Source organism: Coloeus monedula (genome assembly GCF_965178545.1).
Source record: "Coloeus monedula genome assembly, chromosome: 25".
Classification (NCBI taxonomy): domain Eukaryota; kingdom Metazoa; phylum Chordata; class Aves; order Passeriformes; family Corvidae; genus Coloeus; species Coloeus monedula.
The window spans coordinates 1,554,892-1,582,272 of NC_138805.1; the positions used below are offsets into that span (position 1 = coordinate 1,554,892).

Genomic DNA, 27,381 nt, shown 5'->3' on the forward strand with positions numbered 1-27,381 from the left:
GGGGCCGGGGATGGCGGTGCCCTTCGTGGAGGACTGGGACCTGGTGCAGACGCTGGGCGAAGGAGCCTACGGGGAGTGAGTGCGGCGGGGCCGGGGAGGCGGGTCGGGCGGGGTTGCTGCCGGCCGGGTCCGCCCCTTGCACGCCCCTGCCCTGCCCCTTGTGCGGCCCAGGCCCCTGCCCTGCCCCTTGCGCGGCCGCTGTCCCCCCTGGCCCCCGCGTGTGCCACTTGCACACCCGCTGCTTGTCCCTATGTGTGCCCACAGCTTGCCCAATACGCCCTGCTTGCCCATCACACGCCCAGTGTTTGCCCACTCTACGGTCTTTGCATGCCCCGTGTGTGCCCGCTGCTTGCCCATCACGTGCCCCGTGTGTGCCGCTGATGCACGGCCATTGCTTGCCCGTATGCGCCGCCTGTTCGCCCGTCGCATCCCCTTGCACGCCGGTGTGCCCCCGCTCTGTGCCCATCGTGCCCCTGCCTTTGCCAGCCCTCCCTGCCCGCTCCCTGTCTCCAGGGGCGGCATTTCTGCCCATTCCCTGTCCATTCCCTGCCCGTTCCTTGCCTCCAGAGACAGCATTTTCTGCCCCTCCCCTGCCTGCTGCCTGTCTCTGGGGGAAGCATTCCCTGCCCCTTCCCCGCCTGTTCCGTGCCCACGGTGCCCCCGCTGAGCCCTGCCCACCGCAGGGTGCAGCTGGCCGTGAACCGCCGCACTGAGGAGGCCGTGGCCGTGAAAATCGTGGACATGAAGCGCGCGGCCGAGTGTCCGGAGAACATCAAGAAGGAAATCTGCATCAACAAGATGCTGAGCCACGAGAACGTCGTCCGGTTCTACGGACACCGGCGGGAGGGGGCCACGCAGTACCTGTTCCTGGAGTACTGCCGCGGCGGAGAGCTCTTCGACCGCATCGGTGCAGCACGGGGGTACCGGGGCGTTTCGGGGCAATGAGGCACCTTAAATTGTCATCCCCACACGGCTGAAGGTTGCTCTTCCCCTTCTTCTTCGCCACGTGCAGAGCCGGATGTCGGGATGCCAGAGCCGGAGGCGCAGCGGTTCTTCCAGCAGCTGATTGCCGGCGTGGTGAGTGATGGATCACCGGCAGCGCTGGAGGTGGCGATGCCGCTGGTGCCGGTGGCGATTCCTGCATGGCACTGACCCTTCCCGTGGTTGCCGCACGGCGCTGACCCTTCCCCTCATCCCCAGGTGTACCTGCACAGCATTGGCATCACCCACCGCGACCTGAAGCCCGAGAACCTGCTGCTGGACGAGCGAGGTGGGGCGGGCGTGTCCCTCTCCGACCCTCATTAAGTTATCGTTTTTTCGTTTGTATTTTTTTATTTGAGTGTTTAGTTTGAAGTTTTAATTTGGATGCTTTTATTTTGCGTTTGGATTTTTAATTTAGGGGTTTAATTTTATTCTGAATTTAAATTTTACCATGCATTTTTAAAGTTTTAAAAATATTTTCGCTTCATTTCTTAATTTAAGCTTTTATTTGAATTTGAATTTTGCACTTTAATTTGATTTTTTCTTTTAATTTTATTTGTATTTTAATTCGAATTTTAAGTTCGACTATTAAACTTAGGACTTTAAAATCCTAACTTGAATTTTTATCTTAAACTTATTTTCAATTCAAATTTTTATTTAGAAATTTTAAGTTTGAATTTACAATTAAAATTTTTACGCTTTCTACTTAAATTTTAATTTGCGTTTTACATTCATTTAGCTGGGTGCGGGGTAATTTCAACTTCTTGATTTACATTTTTAATTTTGCTTTTGGCTTTCGCTTGGGCCCAGACAACCTGAAGATCTCGGATTTCGGCCTGGCCACGGTGTTCCGGCACAACGGGCGGGAGCGGCTGCTGAACAAAATGTGCGGGACCCTGCCCTACGTGGCCCCGGAGCTGCTGCGGCGCCCGGAATTCCGCGCCGAGCCCGTCGACGTCTGGGCCTGTGGTGTGGTGCTGACAGCCATGCTGGCCGGAGGTGGGGATTTTGGGATGTATGGAATTCACGGGGGGGGGGTGACACGCGGCCAGCGGAATAAGGGAATGCCTCTAGGAGTTGATGGAATGCGTGTGACGTGGGGGAAACGCGGGAGGGGTGCAAAGGATGTGGGGGAGTGCTTATGGAATGTATAGGGGTGTATGGATGGAGTCCATACGGGGCGTCCGTGTGGAATGCAGAGGGTGTAGTATGGAATGTGAAGGGGAAGTGTTTGGGATGAGGAGGGGGGTACACATGGGATGCAGGAGGGGTGCAGGGATGAAATGTATGAGGGGAAGCGCGTGGAGTGCACCGAGGGATGTATGGGATGGGGAAGGAGCACATGTGAGGTGGGAGGGATGTATGGAGTGCAGAGGGGGAGGGATGTGTGAAGCCCAGAGGTGGAAGGTGTGGGATCCATAAGGGACACATGAAGTGCACGGAGGGGGGTGTTCGGAATATCTATAGGGATGTACGGAAGGCACAGAGGGCTGCAGAAGGGGAACGTATGTGATGCTTAAGGGGGATGTGTGAGATGCACGGGGAGGGTATGGGATGCACAGGAGAAGTTTGGGATGCATAGAGAGGTATGGAATGTGTGCGAGAAAACACGGGATGCACAGGGAGGTGTGGGATGCATAGGGAGCACACAGGATCCGTGGCAGGGCAGGGACACCTGGCACACCTCGTCCCTGCAGTGCCACGTGTGTGCCCGGGGGTCGTGGCACCGCGGGGTGACAGCAGCGGGGTGTCCCTGCAGAGCTGCCCTGGGACCAGCCCAGCGACAGCTGCCAGGAGTACAGCGACTGGAAGGAGAGGAAAACCTACCTCCCACCTTGGAAGAAGATCGATTCGGCTCCCTTGGGTAAGCACCCCGCAGCTCCCTAAATATTTATAAACACACAAATACACACACCATATTGTATTCCACCCCCTCGTCTCCCCCAGCGCTGCTGCACAAGATCCTCACGGAGAGCCCCACGGCGAGGATCACCATTCCCGACATCCAGAAGGACCGGTGGTACAGCAGACCCCTCAAAAAGGGTAAGGGGCCGCAGGGGGACGCACTGGTGCCCCCGGATTTGGGGGTTATTGGGTGTCCTGTCCCTTTGCAGAGGCCAAGCGGGCTCGGCTCTCCTCAGGGGGGGTCGCCGACTCCCCTGGAGGCTTCTCCAAGCACATCCGATCCGATACAGACTTCTCACCGGTGAAGGGAGCACTGGGGTGAGCCTTTGCTTCCCTCCACACGGGCTTGCAATTCCTTGCACGCCTCGGGGCTTTCCCGGCATTTCCTCCAGGAGGTGGTTGGGTGGAAACCCTGCACAACCCCTGCGATCGTCTCAAATCCTGCAAAATCCCATGCAGTTCCCACGTGGATTTGGCTCTCTCCAGCACTCCTAACCCTTGTGTCCCCCCTTGCCTTGCAGTGAGGACAAGGCAAGCTATTCCACGTCACAGCCGGAGCCCGGCACGGGCGGGATGCCTTGGGAAAGTGGCGCTGGAAGCATCGACCAGCTGGTGCAGGGCTTCAGCTTCTCGCAGCCCGCCTGCCCCGAGCACATGCTGGTCAACAGCCAACTCCTGGGCACCCCAGGCTCCTCCCAGGTCAGGGGCTGCAGGGGGCACCTGGCACCGCTTGGGATATCGGGATGCTGCCTGGCAGTGTTCGGGATGCGGCCGGGCGAGGTTTATCCTCTTGGGATTCCACCTCGCAGTGTTTGGGGTGCAGCTCGGCATCGTCCATGGTGTCAGGGTGCACCTTGCAGTGGTCGGGGGCTGTCTGTGGTGTTTGGGGTGCAGCTTTGCCTGATGGGGAATGTCAGGGAGCAGCTTGGCAATCTCAGAGGTGTAACTTTTTGTTATTTATCGCCTCGGGTGCAAGCTTGCAGGATTTGGGGCACAGCTTTTCAGTAATTTTAATATCGGGGTGATACTTTGCCGTGGCCTCGGGGTGTTTGGGGGCAGCTTCACATCCCATTTCCAACCCTGGGGCCCAGCGTTGCATTGTATAAACTGGGCTGCAACTTTGCATCATAGATACGACAGTGAGGAGCAACTTTGCCATATTTGAACATCAGGGGGCAACTTGGCAATGTCTGGGGTGTGGCTGGGTGAGGTTTATCATCTTGTGGTGCAACTCTGCAGCATTTGGGGGGCAGCTGCTCATCCTATTTACAACATCAGGATCCAGCATTGCACCTTTTATACTGCTGGGGTGCAACCTTGCCTTAGATAGGTGAGATTAAGAAGCAACTTCTGTCATATTTACAATATCAGGGAGCAACTGTTGGGGCCGTGGCTCTTGAATATTTACCACCTGAGGGTGTGAGGTGCAGGACTGGGGGTGCAGATCTGCAATCCTTGTCGTGCCTGTCACTTTGCCAGGGACTTAAGGGGCAGCTTCACTCCAATTTACAGCATTGGGGTGCAGCTGTGTCAGATATTGGGGTGCAACTTTGCATACCACATTAAAGAGCAGCTTTGCTGTGTGTGGAATATCAGGGGGCAACTTGACAAGGCTGGGATGCAGCTGTGAGTTTTATCATCTCAGGGTGCTGCCTACCAAGATTTGGGGTGCAAACGTGCATCATTTATGGCCTCAGAGTGCACTTTGTGCCGTGCTCTGTGGTGCTTGGGGAGCAACTTTGCGTCTGATTTACACTCTCAGGAAGCAGCTTGGCAGCACTGGGGTGCAGCTGGGCGAGGTTTGTCATCTCGGGGTGCAGCCTTGTGGTATTTGGGGTGCAATTTTGCAGGTTTTTTTGAGTACTAAAATGCAACTTTCCAGTTCCAGGGTACAGCTCTGCAGCATTTGGGGGAAAGTCTGCATCCAATTTACGATACCAGGATCCATGGTTGCACTGTTTATACTCTTGGGGTGCAACTTTGCATCATATACGTGTCATTAAGGAGCATTTTTGCCATATTTATGATACCAGGGGCCAACCTTGCTCTGTTTGGGACGTGGCTGTGCAGCATTCCTGGTGTTTGGGATGCGGTTGTTGGCTTGTGCCATCAGGGGGTGCAGCTTTCCAACATTTCCTCCCCGAAAGCCGGGATTTGTCAGAGCCGGGGCTGGAACTTGGTGGGATTTACGACCTTTTTGGTGGGATTTATGACCTTTGGGACCATTTTTTTGGGGCGGCAGAGCCCGTGGCAGCGGCTGGTGAAGCGGATGACGCGGTTCTTCACCAAGCTGGACGCCGACGGCTCTTACCGCGCGCTGAAGGAGGTGTGTGAGAAGATGGGCTACGGCTGGAAGATGAGCTGCACCAACCAGGTGGGGACTGGGCTGTGAAATCGGGGCTGGGACCCCCTGTGCTGTTCCATCAGCGAATAATTCGAGCTCCCCCTCCCTCTGCAGGTCACCATCTCAACCACGGACAGGAGGAACAACAAACTCATCTTCAAGGTGAACCTGGTGGAGATGGAGAGCAAGATTTTGGTGGATTTTCGCCTCTCCAAGGTGCGCAGGGGGTCAGGGTGGGTGGTGGGGGCTGCATGGCAGGTGCAGGGGGAGGAAGGACAACGTGAAGTGGGTGCAGGACCGTGCAGGGTGGGGGTGACCCTGGGAGGTGGGTGCAGGGGATAGAGGGGTGCAGGGAGATGTAACCCCCCCATCTCTCCCCGCACAGGGCGATGGCCTGGAGTTCAAGAGGCATTTCCTGAAGATCAAGGCCAAGCTCAGCGACATCATCAGCACCCACAAAGTCTGGCTGCCCGGCACCTGAGCCCCTGCACCCCTCCTCCGCCTCTTCCTTCTCCTTCTCCTCTTCCTCCTCCTCCTCCTCCTCTTCCTCCTGGCTGGGCTCTGGCAGCAGCACCCAAGTGCTGTGAACGTGTCCAGCTGCCTGTTTTAGATTTTGAAGGTTCAATAAAGCCCTGGGGGACACAGAGCGAGGCTGGGTGCTGCACAGGGCAGGTTGCAATGGGGTGTTCACTCTGAAACCTACTGATGGCTTTGCTCAGCCAGCGTGAATCCCACTGTGGGATCTCTGCTGAGCCACGCAGCCCTAAACCAGCCCCAGGGTTTAGGAGCTGACCCCCCCGCCCCCCATTCCTGCCCTGTCTCAGGGCAGCGGCTGCCCTCATTTTCCAACCTCTCTAATTGCTTTTCGGAAGGACTAACGAGCCCGAGAGCTGCCAGGGGTTGTTAGCGCTGGAGCGAGAGAGGAGAGCCAGGGATTAACCCCATCCCCCCAAAAAAAGAGCATCCCCCCAAAAAAACCCACCCCAGGGTGCAAACCCTGAGATATCTCCACAATTTCTCCCTAAAGCTGCATCAGTGTTTGATTATAGGGCCAAAAAAATGCACTTTTTACTTGTTTACCCCTTCTTAATTTTTTTACTTTTTTTTTTCCCCAGCTTTTTTGTTTCCCTGGTGGGAACCCCCCTCGGGTGAAGCAATTAGCGGCGATTTTTTAATTGCATATTTATATTGCAGCTGGGGAGCGGGACCCCGGCAGCGGGCGAGGGGAAGGCAGGAAGACGCCGCGCTCCGACCTTGTTTGCTTTTCAGCCGGGATTAAGCGCTTTTAATTGTCCCAGAGATCACAGATTGCGGCCAGGGGGGATAATTAGGCTGAATACAGCGTTTTCTGGTTCATTCCCCCCAGGAATTTATATTTCTAAGGGCATAAAAAAGAAAATCTTTGGGAATGCCTCGGGAATGGAGGGGCATGAGGCTGGACACAACTCGTTGCATGAGTGGGTCTCGCTGTCAAGACAAATGAATTTTTCACCCGTTCCCTGCCATAAACGGGATATTTTGGGGGGTCACGGGCACATCCTCTCCTCTCTAGGATGCTTCAGGGGAGGTTGGGCACCGCTTGCGCTCTGCCGCTCCATTCCCATGGGAATTATTTTCAGCCCTAATTTTTAGGGTTCTTTTGGGTTTTTTGAACTCTGTAGAGAGGGGATTATTTTCCGCTTTCGGGGTCCGTGGGGGAAACTCGGGGGGGATAAAAGGTTTGTGTTCTGATGCGGCCGGGTGAGGAGGGGCTGCGCCGAGCGGGGCCCTGAAAGCGCCCTTTGTGCGGCCCCGCCGGGGACCCGGCGCGCTCGGAGGCACCGGAGCGTGGCAAATCCTAAAACCAACAGCACGGCCAGGGCGGGCAGCCGGGGGCTTCTGCCCCCCCCCCCCCCATCCCAAATTCACAGCGCTCCAGCGGGCACAGGGGGTTCTGTGAGCCCTCGGCCTCCTCACAGCATCCCGGGAGAGGAGTTTGGGGTGTGGTGCTGGATGCAGGATGGAGGATTCAGGGTGCAGGGGTGGGATGTAGGATTTAGGACACAGGTGGAGGATCTAGATGGGGATGGAGGGTTTACGATGTAGATGTTGGTTGTGGGACATAAGATTTGGGATGCAAACGTGGGACATAAGATTTGGGGTATAGACACAGGGTGGAGGATTTAGGATGTAGATGCAGGATGTGAAACAGAATTTAGGATGCAGAAATGGGACTTGGGATTAAGGCTTTTAGGATGAAGATTCAGGATGCAGATGGAGTCGTAGGATTTAGGACACAAGTGCATGTTGCGGGATGCAGATATGGAACACAAGATTTAGGATGTAGATGTGGGACATAGGATTTGGGACATAGGCCCAGGATCTGGGACAGAGAACTTGGGAGGCAGATGTGGGACATAGGGTGTAGATGCAGGATGGAGCATTTAGGATGCAGATGGGGATGTCGGATTTAGGATGAAGAGGCAAGACACAGGATGGAGGATCCAGGATGCAACTGTGGGATAGCAGATTTAGGATGTAGATGTGGGATAGAGGACTTAGGAGGTACATGGAGACCTCCATGTAGGATTTCAGATGTAGATACAGGATGGAGGGTTTAGGATGCAGATATGGAACATAGGATTTAGGACATAGATGCAGGATGGGGGATGGAGGATTTAGATGAGGACACAGGATTTAGTATGTCAGTGCAGGACGCAGGACAGAGAACGTGGGATGCAAATGTGGGACGTAGGATTTGGGATGTAGATGTAGGATTTAGGATGCAGGACTTAGAAAGGAGGTGTGGAATATAGGATTTAGGATGGTGGATACAGAATGCAGGATGGAGAACTTAGAATGCAGATGTGGGACATAGGACTGGGGATGTAAATGGAGGATGGAGGATTTAGGATGCAGGTGGGGGACGTAGGATGTTGGTGCAGGACATGGAATGGAGAAGCCAGGACACAGATCTAGGATGGAGTATTTGGAATGGAAATGGGAACATGGGATTTAGGATATAAACACGGGATGAAGGATTTAGGATGGAGGTGTAAGGCATAAGATTTAGGATGAGGGGATTGAGGATTTAGGATGTAGATGTGGAACACAGGATGGAGGATTCAGGATGCAGATGTGAGACACAGGATTTGGGATGCAGACACAGGGTGCCAGATGTAAGGCACAGAAGAGGGACTGTGGGAGCATTTAGGATGTGAGATGCAGGATTCAGGATGCAGACACAGGATTTAGGAAAAAAAATAGGAATTTAGGAATCAGGTAGAGAATTTAGGATGCAGACACAGGCTCCCAGATGAAGGATGGAGGATTTAGGAGGCAGATGCAGGTTTCCAGGCACAGAACGTGTGACACGGATGCAGGACAGAGGAGAGGGGCTGCAGATGTGGGGTGCAGGACCCAGGACATGGGATGAAAGGGCAGGCACAGAATATGGGATGCAGATACAGAATGTGGGGTACAGAAGCAGAATTTAGGATGCAGAGGCAGGATATAGGACAGGCGATGGGGGAAATGGAATATGAGACACAGATGAAGGACGTGCAGGCCATGGGTTGCAGAAGAGGGATTTGTGGTGCAGAGGAGGGATGCAGGACACAGGAGATGGGATGTGGATGCAGGACACGGAATGCAGAAGTGGGATTTAGGGTGCAGATATGGGATGGAGGTGCAGGACAGGGGATGCTTCAGCACCAGAGCACCACAGCACAGCCCCAGCTCTGTGCAGGGATTTTACAGCACCCCTGGAGATGGGGAGTGCGTGCAAGGAGCCGGGAAACGCAGACTTCCAAGGAAAAAATGACTGCTGTCCAATCCCATACAGACATTCTGCAGCTCGTCCCCCATCTGGGAGGCAGATCCCGGCCCTTTGGCCACATCTGCCCGCCAGATGTGCCGAGGAGGGGAACAGAGCCCCTGTGGATGGGAAACCTCCCCACTCCCCTCTGTGCAGGCCAGGTTGGGAATGCCGCTCTCCCATATCACACCTGCTCCGCAGAAACGCCTGGATGGGACCAGGGAGCAGCGGGAAGGAAGGGTGGGATGGGACCGATCCAGCCTCACAAAGGATTTTCGTTGCAATTCAGATTTTGTTCTGTGGCTGGGGGAGGTGGCAATGAGACACAGCAGCTATAGAGGGCACAGCTCAGTATGGCCCAGTATGGCCCAGTAAGGACCCTGGGCTGAACTTACCCAGGGCCCTGGGTGGGGTGGGGATCCCTGGTGAGGCCAACTGGACTCTCAGGGGTTATTGATGCCCTCGGGATCCTGGCAGCGGGACGGGGATGTGGATGTGGGAGATGGGATGGAGATGAGGGATGGAGATGTGGGATGCAGGAGGTGGGAGGATGTGGAATGCAAAGGCAGAGTTTGGGGTGCAGGAGCAGAACAAGGGATGGTGCAGGGTGCAGGTGGGGGAGGGCAGGATGCAGGTGCAGATGGAGGATGTGGGATGAAGGCTGCACATGCAGGATATGGTGCAGATGCAGGATTTGGGATGTAGATGTGGGATGCAAGAATCAGGATGCAGAAGGAGGATTTGGGATGTAGATGTGGGATGCAAGAATCAGGATGCAGAAGGAGGATTTGGGATGTAGATGTGGGATGCAAGAATCAGGATGCAGAAGGAGGATTTGGGATGTAGATGTGGGATGCAAGAATCAGGATGAAGAAGGAGGATTTGGGATGTAGATGTGGGATGCAAGAATCAGGATGCAGAAGGAGGATTTGGGATGTAGATGTGGGATGCAAGAATCAGGATGCAGAAGGAGGATTTGGGATGTAGATGTGGGATGCAAGAATCAGGATGCAGAAGGAGGATTTGGGATGTAGATGTGGGATGCAAGAATCAGGATGCAGAAGGAGGATTTGGGATGTAGATGTGGGATGCAAGAATCAGGATGCAGAAGCAGGATTTGGGATGTAGATGTGGGATGCAAGAATCAGGATGCAGAAGCAGGATTCGGGATGTAGATGTGGGATACAGGATGCAAGAAGCAGGATTTGGGATGTAGATGTGGGATGCAAGAATCAGGATGCAGAAGCAGGATTTGGGATGTAGCTGTGGGATGCAGGACGCAAGAAGCGGGATGAACAGGGCAGGATGTGGAATGAGAGGTTCAGGTGCAGGGCACGGAATGCAGGGTACAGGGTACAGATCCAGAACTTGGGATGCAGATGTGGGATGCCTGGCGCAGGACCTGGAATGAAGGGTGCAGATGAAGGATTTGGGATGCAGGAGACAGCCAAGGGATGGATGGGGGATGCAAAAGTTGGAGGGTGCAGCTCTGGGATAGAAGAAATGGCATGCAGCACCCAGGCTGCAGGAGTGGGATGCAGGGTGTAGGTGCTGGATTCAGGACGGAGATGTGGGATACCACTGAAGCTCCAGGATGGGGATGCACCACTTCAAGCAGGGAAGAATGGTGGAAGCATTTCCCATCTGATTTTTAGGGACAAATGAGAAAATTTCCCAATAACATCAGCTTTTTGGGGACTGGGAATCCAATAGGATTCCAGAAGCATTTTTATTTACTTAACTGTCCCCATCAGCTCAGTGTCTCCAGGACAGAAATATCCATTTAGAGAAAAAAACCCTAAAGCTGGAGCAATTCCATCCGAAGACTCTCAAATCCAGCCTTTCCCTCCTCTCTCCTTAGCATTTCCCACTGTGGAGGTGCCTGAGGGGCTGGATTTGTTGGATTTTTAACTCAGGAGATGTTTTAGCTCTTGCAAAAGCATCGCAGCAGCCTCGGGAATGCCGCCACATTAATAAAAGCAAAAATGCAGAGGAGTCTGTTAAGGAAACTCCTGCAAAAATCCCTTCCAGAAACATCGTGGGCATCATTAGCTCTTGGTCTGGGCTTTTTCCCCGTTTTATTTCATTGGGAAAATGAGTTTTGGAGGTCATCACATGCCCAGAGGATGGTGTAAGGTGGGTTTTTGCAGCAGGTTTGGCCCCTGGATCCTCCTGTCAGTGTCAGGGAGGGGTTTTGTGGGGAAAAACCTAGAAATTACGGCTTAAAATTGGAATCTGCAGGTTAAAAAACCTACAACAATCACCCTGAACTGGAGGATCGGCACCGTGGATGTAGCCTGGCAGTGGTGCCAGGGACACGGGTGAGGCCCCAGCAGTGCCTCTTGCCTGGCAGGCAGGAGAGGGAGAAAAATGCTTTAAAAAGGTAAAAAAAAAAGCTCCAGAGCAGGAGGCTGAGGTCATTTTCTTGGCGAGGAAGTCGGCTCCTTCCAAATGCCTCCGGGTCGGGTTTAATATCAGCAGAAACATTCTTGGGCAGGGTGGGGAGAAAGCGCTGCTCTCACCATCGAGAGCAGAACCCTCAAACCCCCAAATGCCCTAAAAAAAACCCGCCCAAACACCCTAAAACCTCCAAAAATCAGCTCCCCAACCCCCAGACTCCTCCTTTGGAACCTCTGGGCGTGGAGAAAATGAGCATTGGGGTGGGAGAGGTGTAAAAACAGCTCATGGAGGAGGGGAAAATCCCCCCTGGGAGCAGAGAACTGAATCTTTAAAGCGGCTTTTGAGCATCATTTGGCCACTGCTGGGATTTTTGGGACGTGGAGGGGAGGCAAGTGAGGGGGTCAGGCAGGGAAAATATCATTTTTCCCATCGTCCTGGAGAGTTTTATCATCACTTCAATCCCTCCTTGATTTAGCATCATCTCGCCGGGCTCAGCACCCAGCAACAACCCCCTGGGGCAAAGGGACCTGCGTGCAAGGAATATCCTGCTGGAAAATACATCAAAAAGGAGGAGGAAAATTAAATAGAATTCATCTGCTGTGCTCTGCTCGTGGGGCTGGCTGAGCAGCTCAGGGGCCTGCCAGCACCTTGCGCGAGCCCTCGGCCGCCCTGCAGAGCTGTTGTGGCTTTTCCAGGGATTTTACACATTAGGAGGGGGTGGTTTGACCGTGTTTGTTTTGTTAAACCTCACCAAAACCCAAACCAGAGCTCGGAGGGAGGAGGAGGAGGAGGCGGGAGATGCAGGGAAAGGTTATTAAAAAATAGGGGGAAAACAAAAAAACAGGAGCTGAAGTGGGAAAATTAGCTTGGGATTGCAGCAGTGCAGGGGTGTGACAGTGGCAGGGATGTGGCAGTGGCAGAGATGTGGCAGTGGCAGGGGTGTGGCAGTGGCAGAGATGTGGCAGTGGCAGGGGTGTGGCAGTGGCAGGGGTGAGACAGTGGCAGGGGTGAGACAGTGGCAGGGATGTGGCAGTGGCAGGGGTGTGGCAGTGGCAGGGGTGTGGCAGTGGCAGGGGTGTGGCAGTGGCAGGGGTGTGGCAGGGGTGTGGCAGTGGCAGGGATGCTGTGGGAAGCAGGGATGCTGCACCTTGCTAGGGATGTGCATGCCCCCAAAATCAAGATGGAAAAAGATTTCCCAGGAGAACTGGCAGGACAAGAATCATCAGGAGGGCTCTGATCCCACTGTGAGGGAGGCTGTGAGGCGATGCTCTGGCGTGGAAGGGGATTTTCCTCTGTGCTTGCACATTCCTCCCGTCAGCAATATTTACAAGATGGCACCAGGAGAAATCCCAGGTTGGCTGGAGCAGCTCCCGCTGGGTATCGCCCCGGAGCTGCTGCCCCACAGCCCCTCGCTCCTTCACCCTGGGGCTTTCTCCCCGATCCCTTGGGTTTGTGCTAGCTGCACCCCACAGCTGCAATCCCTCCTCTGCTGAAGTCCTGCTGATGACATTCCAGAGCAGCCCCTCCCAAAATTTTCCCCATCCCAGCACCCAGAGCTTCCCCTTTAGCCTTTCATAGGGACAGGGCTGCTGCAAGGCTGCTCTGGGGTGCAGGGTTTGGGATGGACTCCATGGGGCTGCTCCATCTCCAGGCAGTGCTGGGAAGACTCAGCAGCGATGTCCTCTCCTGGAAAAAGGCCCTGGGAAGTGTTGCAGAGTGCAGAGATGTCTGTGGGATGTGGGGATGCAGCACTCAGGGATGTTTATGGGATGCAGCACTCAGGGATGCTGGCAATGCCCAGGGATGTTTATGGGATGCAGGGATGCAGCACTCGGGGATGCTGGCAATGCCCAGGGATGTTTATGGGATGCAGGGATGCAGCACTCGGGGATGCTGGCAATGCCCAAGGATGTTTATGGGATGCAGGGATGCAGCACTCAGGGATGCTGGCAGCACTCGGGAATGTTTAGGATAAGTGGGATGTCCTCAGCACACAGGGATATTTGTGGCACACAGGGATACTTGCAGCACAGGGGAATGCACGAAGCCACTTTACAGGAACCAGCAACACCTGCAGCAGCTTTTCAGGCCTTCTGTGCCTCAGTTTCCCCTTCCTGAGAGCCAGGCCCGTCGGTTTCTCCAGGCTCAGCCTCACGGGACGCTGCGGCGGGGGAAACCTGGCCGTGCTGCGGCTGCCTGGCTGTCGGCTCCGCGCTTGGCCGGCAGCCAGGGCAGCACTGGGGGCCCGCTGCTCGCCAGATGCGATAAGGAAAGGTTTGGCCGAGGCTGGAAAAAGAGAGAAAAAGAAGAGTAGAGGGGGAAAAAAAAAAAGGGAAAATAAAAAAGCAAAAGCAAAGCAAATTCCTTGGCAAATCAAAGCAAAATGCTTGCACATGGCCTTGCATGCAGCCATCCCTCTTGATAAGGGGCTCTGGGGAGGAGGAGGAGGAGAAGGAGGCAAGCTGACACTGGGAACATGACAGCAATCCTGCTTCCTTGCAAAAAACCTCGGAGATTTCCCACTGCCGGGCAACGAGGAGCCCAGGCCTGGTGTGCCTCAGTTTCCCCACTGCATGCATGCACTGAGGTGTGGCAGAGGGGTTAAAACCGCCTTGGAGGGGTTAAACGGGGCGATTTTCTGCCGGGTTTTATCCAAAACATATGTTTTCGCCACTATTCGAGTTATCTGGGATATTTCCTGCGTGTTTGCTCCTATGGCAACCAGCCCAGCATGAAAGACCTTTTTACTGGGCCCGGGGATAAGGAGCAGCCATATGGTGTCAATTTTGAAGGCGCTCCATCCCCTCCACCCGTCTCCAGTTCTCCCTCCACCACGGTTTTGGCCCCTCCAGAGGTGTCCACCATGAGCCGGGTCCAGCTGGGGTCAGGAATGGGCCCTGTCAGCAAGGTGAGGTTGTGGGTTGGGTTTGGGGAGCTCAGGTAAGGTGGGGATTGGCTGCAGGAGGGTCCTGAGGTCCTGTGGATCCTTCAGGAGACAGGGATGGAGAGAAGGTACCCACAGCACTGATCTGGGATCCAGCAGGAAGATAAGGATGGAGATAAGGTACCCACAATGCTGATCTGGGATCCAGCAGAAAGATAAGGATGGAGATAAGGTACCCACAATGCTGATCTGGGATCCAGGAGGAAGATAAGGATGGAGACAAGGTACCCACAGCACTGATCTGGGATCCAGGAGGAAGATAAGGATGGAGATAATGTACCCACAGCACTGATCTGGGATCCAGGAGGAAGATAAGGATGGAGATAAGGTACCCACAATGCTGATCTGGGATCCAGGAGGAAGACAAGGATGGAGATAAGGTACCCACAGCATTGATTTGGGATCCAGCAGGAAGATAAGGATGGAGATAAGGTACCCACAATGCTGATCTGGGATCCAGGAGGAAAAGATAAGGATGGAGATAAGGTACCCACAGCATTGATCTAGGATTCAGCAGGAAGATAAGGATGGAGATAAGGTACCCACAATGCTGATCTGGGATCCAGCAGGAAGATAAGGATGGAGATAAGGTACCCACAGCATTGATTTGGGATCCAGCAGGAAGATAAGGATGGAGATAAGGTACCCACAGCGCTGATCTGGGATCCAGGAGGAAAAGATAAGGATGGAGACAAGGTACCCACAATGCTGATCTGGGATCCAGGAGGAAGATAAGGATGGAGATAAGGTACCCACAGCACTGATCTGGGATTCAGCAGGAAGATAAGGATGGAGATAAGGTACCCACAGCGCTGATCTGGGATCCAGCAGGAAGATAAGGATGGAGATAAGATACCCACAATGCTGATCTGGGATCCAGGAGGAAGATAAGGATGGAGATAAGATACCCACAATGCTGATCTGGGATCCAGGAGGAAGATAAGGATGGAGACAAGGTACCCACAGCACTGATCTGGGATCCAGGAGGAAGATAAGGATGGAGATAAGGTACCCACAGCGCTGATAGGTACCCACAGCGCTGATCTGGGATCCAGCAGGAAGATAAGGATGGAGATAAGGTACCTGCAACACCGAGGTCCATCCAGAGAGAAGGTTGAGGAGAAGCTGCCTGAACTGTGGGCCCAAGGTCCATCCAGGAGACCGGGTTGGAGACAGCCTCCAGCAAGGCTCATTCCAGCTTGGCCTGGGGCAGGCAGGTGCTGGGGAGGCCACGGAACCTCTTAGCACCCTCAGAACCCTCTGCAGGGGTGCAGGGAGGTCTGTCCCACCCAGCAGTCTGGGTTCTTCTCGGAGATAACCCCAATGCCCTGGGAAATCCAACAATCACTGCACAGGGAGGTTCTTTGCTCCTTCCTAAAGACTGAGGCAATTTTTGAACCAGATGCCAAAGCGGCTCCACGGAGTTAAATGACCAAAATACAGGAAAATGAGGCAAAACCACCCTCTAGTCTGCTGAAAAAAAAAAAAAAAAAAGAAAGATTAAAGTAAAAAAGTATTTCCTAATAATTCTAATTTTCTTTTGTTGCCCCTGGGTGTTTGCTGCAGGGGAGATGATAAAGCTGGGCAGGACCAGGCACGGCGTGGGACAGGGGATTTTGGGAATGATTCACTCCCAAAGCCTCCTGCAGAGGTATTTCTGATGGGAAAAAAAAAAAAAAAAAAAAAAAAAAAAGATGAGCTGGGGCTTTTTGTAAGAAAAAAAGAGATTTTACAGAAGTGACCCTTCCCACCAACCTCACCAATTTTCTTTTTAATAAGGAAAAAGAAGCCTTTCGGCTAAAAAACTCTTTGCTGTGAAAATGTGTGTTTGGGTCAAAAAGCCACTTTCCACTGGGGGTAAAACAAACCAACAAAACCCCCCTGTCCAATGCACAGGTCGGCAACGCTCACAGGGAGTTAGGGCTTCTTTAGAGGCAACATTTCTCCTCCTCTTCCTCCTCTTTTCTACTTCTCCTCCTCTTCCTTTCCTTCTCTTCATTTTCCATTCCTCCTCATCCTTTAGTCCTCCTCCTCTTCCTCCTCTTTTTCCCCTCCTCCTCCTCTTTCCCTCTCCTGTTGTCTCATCTTGTCCCCTCTATCCTCATCATTTTCATCTTGTCTCTTCTCATCTCTTTGTCTTCATCTTCTCTTCCCAGGTGATGTTTCCACGTGTGCTCCACCCCAACACCCCTCCAGCCTTTGTGCCCTGTTCCTGATCCGCTCCCCTGGAGTGGAAATCCTTGAGATTCCCCACTCACACATTGCCTGCCATGCTGCACAGCACATTCAGTAGCTGATGCCACCCAATGCCACCTGAACTGCCAAGGGTGCGGGGCACCAGGCTGGCACCTGCTGTCCCCTTCCCAAAAAGGACCCACAAACCTTCCCTCGATGGAGGTCATTGGATGCTGAAGGGCATTGGGGTGTTGGGCTGGCCCCGTGGAGAGAAATGGGGACTGGGACAAGGGACATAGGACTGGGACAAGGCACCTGCTGGGGTCTGGGCTGGGGTGATGGGACCAGGACAAAGTGACGGGGACTGGGATGTGATGACGGGGACAGGGACAGATGATGGGGACAGGGATGGGATGATAGGACCTGGACAAGGCTCTTGCTGGGGGCAGGAGAATGGGAACGGGAAGGAGGTGCCTGCCAGGGACGGGATGATGAGAACCTGGACAAGGAACCTGCTGAGGAAGTGGAGATGGGATCTGGGATGAGGTACAGGGACAGAAGCAAGGGGACCACGACAAGGAACCCGGTGGAGCCCAGCACGGCGTGACAGCGACCAGACCACGGCGATGGGGAGCATCTCCCAGCCTCAGCCCCTCCACCCTGGCCCTGAGCTCTGCACCCAAACCCGCAGCAGTGGAGGCGAGTACAGGCGTCCCCACCTCGCTCACCCCAAAACCGCTGCGGCGGAGCCGATCGGCTCCCGCGGGGACGGGAGCGCCGAGGGCCGGAGCGCGGGGAGCTGCCGGCTCAATGCCGGGGCCTCACTCCCACGAGCGGATGAAAGGCTCCCTGTCCAAACGGCATTAGACGCGCTGCGAAGGCTCATTCCCGATCGGTCACGCTCCGAGGCGCAGCTGCAAAACCCCCTCCGGGAGCCCGGGATGCTCCGGGGGCTTTGTTCGGAGCAGCCCCGCTTCCCGGGGAACCGTGACAAGACGATGGGATTACGGGGCAGGAGAAATAAAATAAAATAAAACCCAACCTCGCTGGGACCGCGCTGGCTGGGCAGAAAAACAAAGGGGACCCTCAAGTTCCCTCGTGCTTCTGCCTGGAACGATGGCCCCACCTGGGGGGGTGGGTGGGAAGAAGGGGCACGGAGAGGGCTGGAGGGTCCCCAAGAAGGGAGGGTGACTTTTTGGGGGTGCCTTCCCCATTTCTGCTCCCAAATCCTGAGCAGGCAAGGAAAAGGAGGAAAAACTTGCAAGGAAGCAAACCTTATGAGGAGGGGAAACCTTGCATGAAGGAAAACCTTGTGAGGAAGGAAACTTCACAAGGAGGAAAACTTGCGAGGAGATAAAGCCTTGAAAGGAAGGAAACCTCCAAGGGAGAAAACCTTGCAAGGAGGAAAACTCTACATGGAGGATAAAGTTTGGTCGGGGGAAAATACCGCAAAGAAGGAAAATCTTGCAAGGAAATAAAACCTTGCAATGAGGAAAGCCTTAGGCAAGGAATGAGATCTTGCAAAGAAGAAAATACTTGAAGGTGGAAATCATTTCAAGGAAGGAAAAACTTTTGATGTAGGAAAAACCTCGTAGGGAGGAAAATTTTACAAGAAGGAAAAGCTTTGACAAGGAAGGAAATCTTGGAAGAAGGAAAACCTTGAAGGAGAAAAACCTTCCAAGGAAGGAAACCTCACAGGTTTGGGTGAAGCGAGCAGGTTGAAGGCAGCAGTTCCGCACCATCCTTCTGGGAGCAGCCCGATCCTTCCTGGCACAGGGCCCGGCACGGTTTGGCTGAAGTTAATTGGGTTAGTGAGCGGCTAAAGGGCGTAGCTTGTCCGGGCGCCTGCTCCCTAATGAGCATCTCATTTGAATCTATGCAAAATAGCAGGGAGCATGGAGACATGCTAATTAAAGCGATTGCTGTTCGCTAATTAAGCAGCAATTCTCCTGCCCAAGAGGGTATTCTCATGCAAATGCGCTCAAGGAGGGGAAAACATTGCCCCAAAAATTGTACAGGGAGAAATCGCAATTTGGCACCACCCCTGGTCTGCAAAATACCTTCATTATGATCCCCATTTTGAGTATTTTTATCCCAAAAAACCAGACTTGGCCGTCCCTTCTTGTGCTGAGAACAATCCTGAAGTCCTCATCTTTTCCAGTGGCTGCCACAAATCAAGTCATTTAACTCCTCAGCCGTGTCAACCCCGATTTTGTTTTATTTTGGGGTGTTTTCTTCAGATTATGGGATTTTTAATCTTCTGAGGATTTTTCTACTCTTCATTTTGTTTCTTTTTTTTTCCCTTTCACACTTGTGGAAATAATGACGTCCTACAGGAAACCTCCTGAGGGATAAAATTAGGGCTGGTAAACACAGGGTAGTGCAGCATTTTGGTCTCACAGGTTTGTCTGAAAACCAAGAAATTTTATTTCAAGTCTAGTTTTTTGGGGGGGTTTAAAGCTTATTTTTCCTTTATTTTTAAACACAGCAACTGTGTTTCTTTTCAGTCTGCTCCACGTGGTGCTGAAGCCTTTCCAGGTGAAACTTTCCTTGGGATAAATCCCTTTCCAACTACCACGTGTGAATGCGACCAAAATGTAGTAAATTCCCCCCCCCCCCCCCCCCAAAGGCACATTGGGCATATTTTGGGTGTATTTAGGTTATTTTGAAAGGGGTCAATTGTTTGGGCACAGGATGAGCCCTTGATAAAGCCCCTTTTTGCTATTTTTAGCCTGAGTAGGGGCTTCTTAGTGGCGCCATCTGAGGAAAGATGATGCACGGAGCATGTGTGGCGTGTGGGGGCATTTCCCAGCCCTCTGGAAAAAGCGAGAGCCACTCCCTCACTTGAGCGACACTCTGAACATACAACTGCTTGCAGGAGAGTCGGAGTGGGAACCGTGGGCTCTCCGCCGTGGAAATGAGCGGGCCGGGCACGGAATGACCCCTGCACTAGCAGAGGGGGAGGCTCCCGGGAGGCTCCCCAGGTGGCCCGCGGTGCGGGGCTCAGGTGCGCTCGGATGGGTGCACAGCTGTGTGGGTGACTGTCGCACAGGTGTGGTAGGTGGCAAGGTCGTGTGTGTGCAGGAGCGCACGGGTGCGCAGGTGTGCGGCTCTGCGGGTGCCGGCCCATGGCTGCGCGGCTCCACGAGCGCCTGGTGCCGTGGGAGCACAGGGGAGTGGGTGCGCGGCTGCCCGGTCACACGTGGGCACCCCGGCTGGTGGGGTGCCCGGTCCCCAGTCCCCCGTCCCGTGGGTGCGCGGGTGCACCTGCTGCTCGGGTGCGCGGTCCCGGCGTTTCGGGGGTGTGGTCCCGCGGGTCCCGGCTCACACGGATGCCCGGTCCCGGCGTTTCGGGGGTGTGGTCCCGCGGGTCCCGGCGGTTCGGGGGTGCGGTCCCGTGGGTCCCGGCGGCTCGGGAGCGCGGTCTCTCGGCAGCGCAAGGATCCCGCGGCGCCCCGCGCGCACGTGCATCCCCTCCACCCCTGCCCTTCCCCTTAAAGGGCCCGCAGCTCCCTGCTCGCCGCACCCTCGGGCCGCGCTCACCGCCGTCCGCTCCCTCCCCTCCTCGGGCGGTGGGTCCGCCCGCGGGGCACTCGTTCTTCCCCCCCCCAGGCCGCCGTTGGTTCGCTCCGCGGGGCGGGGCGGGGCTGCGGCACCTCCCCCGACACGGGGCGCCGGTGGGAGCGGGGCGGGGAGCGGAGCGCAGGGGGGAGATAAGCGGCGCCGAGCGGCCGGGCGGCGCTGGATGGAGGCTCCCGCCCGCCGGGACGCCTGCCCCAGCCTGGAATGTCCTGGCGAGCCGCCGCCGAGCGGCACCGGCACCAGGACCGGGACCAGGGAGGGGGTGCGGCGGAGAGGTAACGCGCGCGCTTCCCGCCGCCGGCGCGCGCTGAGGGGGGCGCGGGCGGGCGCGCGCCGGGAGGGGCGAGCGCGGCTCCTCCGTGAGGGGCGAGCGCGGCCCGGGGCGGCCGCAGGTGGCGGCTCCTGTCAGCCCCGGGGCTCGCCCCCGCCGTCGGGCTCCGCGCCCCGTGCCCTCGGTTCGCGGGGCTGAGCCGGTGCACAGCGCTCCGGGGAGCGGGACGAGCCCTCCCGAGCTGCCCGGCGCTGATTTATGGTCTAATTTCGCAGGGAACGCTCCTCCGCTCCTCTCTATTTGTCATTTAAACGCTGCTCTGCTTGAAGGAGGTGCCGTAGGGGGATAGGTTTGGGGTCGCGTCCAGCCTCTTAACCGCCTTAAAATGGTTAATCTGAATGCTTTTAACCTGTAAGGTCACTTTTCTCTGCAATTAGAGCGGTGGAAAGTCAGTCCCTAAGGCAGGAGGTGGTGTGTGATGCCTGAGGACTCTGGCTGTAAAGCATCCTGACATCTTATCTCTGTTATTATTGTTTTTATTGCATTAAGCTGCCTACCTTCTTAAAGCCACGCGATTCTTGAATTTTAAATTACTTTCCCTTGCTTTGTCTGTCTCTTTGCCAAAAACAAATATAAATTATACAGTTCCTGACTTCTAATGGAAGAACTTTCCAGTCGTCTATCCCATGCTCCCAATACTGATGTTTTTTAAACCAAGAGGGACGTGTTTTTCAGCTGTGACACAGTGTCGGGCAGAAAACAGGCAATGTTTATTTTGCTCCTGCCTCGTAACTGTGTAAAGGCTTGGTGAAAGAGTAAATGTGATGGCTTTATGTAGCTTTTTCTTTTTAATTATTATTTTACTGCTTTTCCCCAACTGCTTTGCTGCCTCTGGGAAGGAGTAGTCGCACCGAGCCTGAGGCTGTAAAGCTGTCAGCTCTGAAGGGCTGTTTACTCAGTGAGTTGTATCTTTCACACATGCACCAGAAATACAATTTACCAACCCAAACACCAACCACGGTCACCGAGGTTGCCGGGAGCGTGGAAGCTTTGGTTCTCCGGGGTTTTATCCTTTGTGGCCCAGCGTTTTCCTAGAACAAAGCAGGTAATTCTGGGGTGCTGGCGCTCCCAGCTGAGCTGTGTGGAGCCCCTTTGCTTTTTTCCTCATCTCCCATGACTTGGGTGTTTTGACAGTTGCAATTTATGGGATGTACAGCCTGCCCGTAGCTGCTTTAAGGAGAAAAAGTGCTTTTGTGGTAGCGGTTGCTGAGGGCGATGGCCAGCTCCTTCTATATTCCAAAAATTCGCAGTGGATGTTTACCGGCACAATCTCTTAACGCTTTTCTGTTGAACTCGATATTATTTGCCTTAATTAGAGCCAGAACGCTTTTGTTCCACCAAATTAAAATAGGTGTTGAGAGTGAGAGTCAAACGCATTGAAACCAAACCCTGCTTTTTCAAAGCAGCTGCAAGCCTGTCTTGTGGGGAGGACTTGGTAATGCAGTGATTAAAAAGAAATAAATATTTTTCACCTGTATTCCCCTTTCCATAAGAAGAGGGAAGCCTCTGACTGGCTTGGTCTGCATCCCAGAAAATCCACAGGCTTGTGGGGAGACCCATGAGTGTTGCTCAAAGCTATTGGAAGCTGGCTCAGATAGAAGGTGGGATCCACTGAGTCACCTACCATGTTAAAAGGTATTTTTTTTCCCTCCTCAAGGGGTAGGAAGTGAGATGGGAACTGCTGTGGTGTGGAGGGATTAGTAACTCACCCGAGGATGAGCGCCGTGGCTTTGTCGCCTGGATTAATGTGATTTACACCCTTAAGCTGCTCCGGGTGCTCGTAAACAGCAGTGCCCGTGTGTGCAAGGTGAAGTGTGGGCGGGCAAGCTCGGCTACACCACGGGAAGTAGCTTGAGGGGTTGTTTTTTGCCATCCTTCATGCAGTCTTGGTGATTTTTAATCTGTTTTCTCTGGTGGGACAGCAGCTCTGCTGCCTTTGCCACCAAACCCCCGGGATGGTGGCACTGGGGTTTTGGCCAGCCCCCCTGTGTGCCCCCTCTGCTGGATCACTGGGCTGCTCTGGGGCTAGAGTTTTTGGGTTTTACCCCAAAACTGAGGAGTGAGGGGAAAAAAAGCCGTGCAAGGAAAGGTCTGACCGTGCTGGGCAAATCCCACCAGTGCTTTCATTATCTCAAGGTGTGCTGTAAGCCCATAAACGAGGCTCCTGCTTACTTTGGCTTGCTGGTGTGCCAGAGGAATAAGGCAGCTGTGCTCCGACTTCAGGTGATGTCACTTGAGGATTTTAACTGTCAGAGCTTAAAAATACCCTGGCTTGTTTAAAGACTGCTTCTGCAGATGTGGAATTGGGGAAGCAAAGCAATGGATTGTGAGTGCACAGCCACACCAGGGTTCAGCATCTCATAAATCCCTCTCTGCCTGTCCCATAGCAGAGCTGCTCTGCCCAATGAGGCCTCGGGCGTACCATGAGCAGGGCATTAATTGGTGGGTGCTCAAGATAAGGCACTACCATGAAGTGCAAGACCAACAAAGTCTCAGTGCCAGAAACTAACTGGGAAGCGTGTGATGATTAAATTATTTTGGGAATAAAGCTGTTTTCTGATGTGATGGTACAGTCAGCAGCACCTTCTCCCATGTGGTTGTTGGTGTGACTGGGTGTGTACAGGACCAACTGCTGTGATTTCAGGTTGTTTGCTGGGCTGGGTGTGAGGAGCTGTGGGTCAGGGGCTGATCTCTGAGCGTTTGTATGTGCACACAGAATGAGCTGTATTGAAAAGGTTCCCTGCAGGTCATGTGAGCTGTTTCCTAGTTCTGTGTGTAAAAAGGCATTGAACTTCACCTGGATTTCCCGTATCACCCACCAAACCTGCTCTTCACACCTTCTCCGAGAGCTCCTTTACCTCCTCTTTCTGGCAGGCCTTTTAACCTGTGATGGAAAACCTCCTGCTCTGCATCTTCCTTGTTCCCATGTCCACAGTTGTGACTCTTGAGGGGTTTCATTGCAGTGCTGTGGTCTTGGCACACAGTCCCATGCAAAACAACATGGAAATGTGGTGAACCTGTTGGTGAGCTTCCACGAGGCTTTGAAGCCTGTGGTTTAGTACCAGAAGCCCTGAGACTGAGTGGGTCTTCACCCACAAACCTGCTGGGGTTGGGTATCTCGGGTAATGTTTTCTATGGAATCACTTTAATGGGAAAGCTGCTGGACGTCTTTTGTTAGGCAACATCTCATTTGTAGAAATTGATACTGTAAACTTGTCCTTTGTATGTAGAGTCAGGTTTTTGTCTCCTGCTTTGCTTATGAGCTGCTGACTAGTGAGTGGCTCCCTTGAGCTGAGTCCTGCCCCTTCCTCCTCACTGCAGTGGTTTGCTGTCAGTTCTCTGGTTTTCAGTGTTTCAGTGGGCTGGGGAGCTTCAGAACCAGTTGCTATCTGCAGCTAGGGTGAGACTGAGCTAAAAACCTTGTTTCAAGTGGAAGTGGTCAAATTTCCTCCTTAAATGGGAATTTACAGCTTGCCTTGCAATCCTGACTCTTAAAGCCAGTACATGGGCACCAAACTGTGTTCTCTGTCCACTGTTTTTGCCATTTTGACCTATTTTGTTAGCAGGTGGGCCTTTCCTACTTACTTTCTGCTCTCCTGGAGGCCGCCCTGAGCAAACCCTGCTATTGTGTGTCCCCTTATCCTGCATCATTTGCTCTGGGATGGTGTTTGTCTTTGGCAAAGTCAGCAAAAACCTCTTTGCTGTATTACTTCGGCTGGTGGGAGGTCTCCAGCTATGCTGGCCCCAGAATTTCTAGACTAGATAGTTTCCTCTGTGCGTGTGTATGTATGTTCACTTTTTTCAGTTGTGTGTTCTTCCAGTAATTTCCTTGGTAGATGGCTCAGTACAACTTCCAGGGCTGACCGTGTCAGAGTTTTCCACTTACATTCCCCAGCTCCCTTCTCCCTTTCTGGTGGGGATGATGATTCTCCAGTGACAGTGATCACTTCAGGGGAAATGCTTGTTCAGCCTGGTGAGGGATTGAGCCTTTTACATTCAGACCACCTGCCATTTCCATTAAGCCCCTACTCGTTCTTTCTGTGTGAGAAATATCTGCTGTCTTTCAGCAGGAGGGAAAACAATCATGTAAGGTGGGTTGTTTTTCCGTTTTCCATACCTCCGAGATGTCTCGGAGCTCTTCTAGCCAGGTGGGACTCTATTTTTTTTTTTTTTTCTTTTTCCCCCCTTTTTTCCCCCCTCCCCAGCTCCTTGGGCGCAGTTTCACGTTACAGCTCCATCCGAGGACTCGCTGCTGCAGGAGGTGGCAGGTACATTCCTGCCTCTTCCCCGCTGCGGGAATCCAGCAGTGGAGCAGCCGCAGGGGAGTGACTCCAGCTAACCCTTCAGAAAAAAAAAGTACCCAAGCCCCAAACTTTCCTGGATCTTGCTCCGCAGTTAGAGTTGCTAAATCTTCCACTTGGATGACTGGGAAGGCCCTGGGGGGCTGGTGGGGGGATGGCCCCTTTTGGCAGCAGTGGCTTCTAAATTGGCTTTGCTGTCTCCTGATCCTGTGCGCTCGCTCTGCTGCTGAGCCGGGGTGGGTGCCTTGCAGAGAGGGAGGGGTTCTGGCCAGCCCCCTCCATCTCCTGCCTCTGGAAATGCCCGGTTGAACCAGTCCAGCTCACAGAAACAGCACAGGTAAGGGATAAAATCATTCCCTGAAGCCTGGAGTGAGCAAGACTAGCTTAGCTGGGATATTGCCATCAGCTTGGCAGCAGGGGCGAGCTGGGGAAGGAGGAGGCCATCCCCAGCTCCATGTGGCTGAGCTGAGAGGTGAGACCACACCCTCGGCCTCACCTGTCTCTCTGATCACGCCTTTGATTTATACCCTGGGTTCTGCTGTTTAGCTTTCCCTACAGACTCCAACCATTGAATCTGATAATGAACCAAGTGGTTGAGTCTTATTTGTTTAATTCAAAGAGAAGTTTAATGTTTCCTACCTTGCAGTGTGCAGAGACTTTGCCTCGCAGCCCGTGGTTTTCCTTGCAGTGAACCTATAAAATGCCAAGACAAGGACTAAAAGGCTTGAGGCCGTCATTGAAACAGTCTTGGCAAAAAGGCTGGGCACCACAGTTTTACATTTTTGGAGGGGTTTTGAGAGTGTTTTGTCTCTGCAAACGTGTTTGAGGGTTGCATTGCATGTGAAGTATTCCCTGCCAGCTCGCCTTCTGTGTGCTGGTGAGCCCCTGGTATCGTGGGCTGCCAGCTCCAGCCAGAGGGGAGCTTCTCAGCCCACCTTAATCTTAGGTGAAGAGCAGACAGATCCTGAATGTCTCTGTAATTGCTCCCTGGCATCTGCTGAAGCACCGAAGTACAGACAAGCTGGAGATGTCCAACCTCCTGGAATTGCTGTTGTATTTTCTGTAGGCACCTTGTGCCCAAGTGCAGCCTGCTCTAGCTGGAGATGCTCCTGCCGGGGGATGGCATTAGGGGGTTTTGTTTCCAAAGAAACCATTTATCTGGGTAAAAGGCCTCACTCTAAAGAATCTTGCAAGAAATTAATCTTTTTTCCATGCAAGTTTGGAAGGTAACGACCCAGGTGACTGTTCTTCTGGGGAGCAACAACAGTGGAAGGGGACAGTTCATGTGGCCCCTTCTGAAACAAACAGTGATTGTTTGGAGTTGAAATTCCCTGCTTGCTTCCAGATCAATCCACTTGAAGTTACTGTAGTCAGGTGGTATGTTTTCAGTTTTTAATTTCTTCTTTCTTTTTTTTCTTCTTCCTGCTTGTTGTTAGTTGAGAGCTGATAGATCGGCCCAAATAAGGCCATGAGAAAGGCTGACCATTTCCAGGAGGATCCACAGACAGTCAGTGCATGACTTGTTGCCTTTATCTCTGAGATCAGGAGATTCCTTTGCAGTGATGGATTAATCCACCCTTGAGTGAATAATATAACTGAGAACAAGTAGGAGCCAGCGCTCCAAGCAGATGATTTGTTCAGTACGTGTGTGCCTCCCCTCCCCCTCTGAAAAGTGTCTTTCTTCACCGTTTCATTCAGCCTGTTGAAACCTCACAGCAACCTGTGTCTGCGCCAGCCCCCGGCCCAGCGGAGGGCGAGGATGGGGCTGTGCCAAAGGCCTCTGCTCCCAGGTGCAGGAGAAGATAAACCACAGTCCCACTGAGTGTAGGATGGAGAGAAGGTGCCTGTGGGCTGCTGGGGCTGTGATGTCACCTGTCTGCTCTGGCCATGACATCACCTGTCTGTGCATTCTCCTCACCGCAGGTGAGAGTGTTGATGCTGGCACCTGCCCGGGGTGAGCTTGCCCAGCTCCGGTCCCTCAGCAGCAGTGACTGTACCCCAACACGAGGCAGCGGGCTCTGTGTCCAGGAGAAGTTGTGCAAAGGAGCTGGAATATTTGGGTTGGCGGAGTGAACTCACTGGGCACGAGGGGATGGCAGCGGGTGGCTTTGAACAGAAATTTGGTATTTGGGAAGATGGTTCTTCTGTTGTGCCAGGGCACATCTGCAGGTGGTAACTCATCAGCAGAGCCACGGCTTCTGGAGCTACTCGGGGGTATCCTGGAGCTGGACACTGAAGGCCTCCGGTGACACATGGGCAGTCCTTGTTAGCACACCTCCTGCAGCATACAAGGCTGGAAGGGAGTTGTGCAGCTACAGCAATGGAATTCACGTAGTGAGATCTGTTATCATCCCTATGGATATCCTGGAATAACTCTTTGGCAGCTCATAAGCTGGGTCTTGTTGCTTTAACATCTTGGAATCCATCATAGTCTGCTCCTGTTGATAGGCTCAAGGAGGGTGTGAGATGCCTGGGGCATCCTCCTCCTGCTCAGCAACCTCCCCAGGCAGTCAGTGTCTTACTGAGAAAAGCTGCAATAGCTCAAAGTCAAGTTGGTGGAAGTCCCCAGCTTTGGCTTTCCTTGTGCCATGAGTGCCAGTACCCTTGCCTTGATCCCATGGT

At 53.6% G+C, this 27,381-nt stretch overlaps 2 protein-coding genes across 3 annotated transcripts in view; both read left to right on the forward strand.

Moving 5' to 3' along the window:
• Positions 1-10: 10 nt before the first annotated feature.
• CHEK1 (checkpoint kinase 1) lies at positions 11-5,749 on the forward strand (the record flags this gene model as incomplete). 2 transcript variants are annotated; one of them, XM_082297082.1, is made up of 12 exons in its annotated part: positions 11-75; positions 684-907; positions 1,013-1,077; positions 1,201-1,270; positions 1,792-1,980; positions 2,741-2,845; positions 2,929-3,024; positions 3,096-3,204; positions 3,408-3,585; positions 5,129-5,260; positions 5,345-5,446; positions 5,616-5,749. In XM_082297082.1, the coding sequence occupies 12 exons, from the start codon at positions 11-13 to the stop codon at positions 5,709-5,711; spliced, it is 1,431 nt and encodes a 476-aa protein (XP_082153208.1). The 2 variants fall into 2 exon arrangements, with proteins under 2 accessions (XP_082153208.1, XP_082153209.1); XM_082297083.1 differs by lacking the exon at positions 5,345-5,446 and having other exon boundaries at positions 5,616-5,711.
• A 14,516-nt stretch (positions 5,750-20,265) lies between these two features.
• Positions 20,266-27,381, forward strand: part of CDON (cell adhesion associated, oncogene regulated) — a 52,465-nt gene continuing 45,349 nt past the window's right edge. Inside the window, exon 1 of the mRNA XM_082296840.1 lies at positions 20,266-20,402. The gene's annotated coding sequence lies outside the window, so the exon portion shown is untranslated. The remainder of the gene's footprint in view (positions 20,403-27,381) is intronic.